The sequence below is a fragment of the Ammodytes marinus genome (genome assembly GCF_949987685.1).
Source record: "Ammodytes marinus genome assembly, chromosome: 9".
Classification (NCBI taxonomy): Eukaryota; Metazoa; Chordata; class Actinopteri; order Uranoscopiformes; family Ammodytidae; genus Ammodytes; species Ammodytes marinus.
The window spans coordinates 29,929,526-29,932,025 of NC_137213.1; the positions used below are offsets into that span (position 1 = coordinate 29,929,526).

Below are 2,500 nucleotides of genomic sequence, written 5' to 3' on the forward strand. Positions count from 1 at the left end.
TCAAGAAAATCCCTCTTTTTTTTTTTTTTTACGGATTTTCGCAAATCTTTAAAGCGCTACCGTTTGGTCTTCCGATGGTCGTAGAAAAATTATTTGACCAACTTTTGCTCGTGGGAGTCGGTAGAGCATAATGCTTTTGGTTTCGTCCAAATCGGGCGAAAACTGTAGGAGGAGTATGTTTTGGTGACTGACACAGTTTTTGCGATGTAGCGAAAAATTTATATATACGCAAATGGGCGTGGCCTATCTCAAAAGATGCAGCTGACTTGTGGGCATCTGTGGATATAAAGTTTTTGACTGTCGGACTTTTGGTGCGGAAGTTATAGCCCAAAACGCCTTTTCCTTTGTTGTAGCGCCACCTAGTGGCTGACATGTCTGAATTTTTGTGTCTGCGTACCAGGCATGGACCTGGATAAGCCATGCAAGTGGCATGTCCCAACCCTTTACGGTTTGGGCTGCAGCACCACTTTTACGTAAGGAATAATAGGAAGAATAAAAGGCCCAACAAGATCAATAGGGTTCCCTGCCCCGCAGGGCTTGGGAACCGCGTTGCTCTGCAAAACGCGGTCCCAGCCCTACTCGGGCTTGGCCCCCTAATAACCAAAATAAAAGACGTAAAGCCCATACATCCACATAAACACAGATAGTAGTGCAGAGGTAAGATAGTTAATGGGGCGGAAACACCAGGGTGTACATATGGGTTTTGAGCCTTGATTTAAAGGCAGAAATGTAGGGGGAATCACATTTGTCAGGTGGCAGTTGGTTCCACAAGCACGGAGCAACTAGTGCAAAGTACATTTCTGAGAGTTGTGCCAGTGGCATGGCTGTATACGCTGGTCACCAAAAGAAAGTGATTGTCTACAGTAGCTCAGAAGAGAGTGACATCTCAATTCCACTTAACGACACCACTGATGAGAGTTCAGATGGCCAGAAAGATGATGATGGTGACTTTGGGGTGATTTGTGCGACAAGACAACTTTTTTTCCGAAAGCTATATTTCTTAAACAGTTTATTCCAGATCCAAAGTTTTTATTGCCAGGGATGCACAACATCCTGAAATATATGTACATATTTGAGTTGGAGACATAACTGTCAAGGCCTCACTTTAAAATCACTTTGAGTAAAAAGTTGCACAACTCACCCCACTTTCCCCTATATTAAAGTAGTTATATAATATTATGTGTATGATTTACTAACAGGAGTAACATAATTGTAATAATAATTTTAATAATGTAAATACTGACAATAGTAATATAATTGTCTAATATTAACCAATCAAATACCTTCCCCTGTAGACAAATTTCATTGGCTCCACAGCGAGCGCGGTTGCTACGATGTCGTCAGCGTTATGACGACGGCCCCCGACGACCATGAGGCCGTCCATCTTCCCGGCTACGAAGATGAGCCCGGCTGGTCCTATGAAGCCCAGCAGACCGGTACGCGTGAACGGGAACTCACTGACAGGGGCTCCACTGCTTAATGTGGGGTACACCTGGTTATAGAGAGGAGGGGGGGAGAGAGAGAGAGAGAGAGAGAGAGAGAGAGAGAGGAGGGAGGGGTGAGGGGGGAGGGGGGAGATTGTCAATAAAATATTAGAAAAAAAATATTAAAATTAAAATAAATTAAAAAATGTCATCCCGATTTTTTAATTTTTTTAATTTCATGAGTAAAGATTAGCTGACTCTTTTTTTCGTATATATATTTGATGTCCTTTTTTAAAGATAGGAGGGGAGAGAAAGATCGCCATTTAACTTTCAGAAAAGACTAGAACATGCTAGGCTAAATATTATTTTAAAAGCAGATATATATATACAGTATGTGCATGTAAGTAAGCAAGTACATTTTTATCTATGTAGCTCAGTGTGGGGCAGACCTGTTTACAAATACGAGGGGAGAGAAAGATTGTCAATAAACTCCTACTAAATGTCCCCCACTCACCTCAAAGGTGTTCTTGGTCATGCCTGATAGACCATAATAGCAGGTTCCCGTGGCAGCAGTGCACACACACAGCTCTCCGATCTCGTCAGTCTTACAGAGCTGAGGGAAACCTTCCGGCCGCACCACACACATCATGCCTGCACACAGAGAAAGAGAGGATTTATCAATGAATTGATTTGATTCAATTTATGTCAGGCATATCAAACATCAAACATACAAAACAACAAAATGAAAAGCATGGAAATACAATAAACAAATTATGTTTTCACAAAAACAAATTATCTGTATTTCTGAGATATGCCTGGAAAGGAGCAGGAAGAAGTATACACTTATTTAATCCTACCCCTTTTCCATAGTAAAAAAAATAAAAAATAAAAATATTTATTAAATTAAAAAAATAAAAATATTTATTATATTCGCTTCTCTTAATCCATATACTCTCTGTACAATTGGCGATACTATATTATATTTGCCATTTACGAACTATACATACATACTACTTAACTTAACTTAATGAGAAATTAATACTTTTAGTTTCTTTAAATGAGACAGTAAAATGTAC

At 39.8% G+C, this 2,500-nt stretch overlaps 1 protein-coding gene across 1 annotated transcript in view; it reads right to left on the reverse strand.

Annotated features, from left to right (window-relative positions):
* The window catches only part of LOC307255464 (disco-interacting protein 2 homolog C), a gene marked incomplete at its 3' end in the record, with an annotated part of 135,740 nt that overhangs the window by 32,782 nt on the left and 100,458 nt on the right, over window positions 1-2,500 (reverse strand). The window contains exons 20-21 of the mRNA XM_080034148.1: window positions 1,939-2,075; window positions 1,284-1,492 (exon numbers count right to left, since the gene is read on the reverse strand). Coding sequence (XP_079890274.1) covers window positions 1,284-1,492; window positions 1,939-2,075 — 346 coding nt within the window. The remainder of the gene's footprint in view (window positions 1-1,283; window positions 1,493-1,938; window positions 2,076-2,500) is intronic.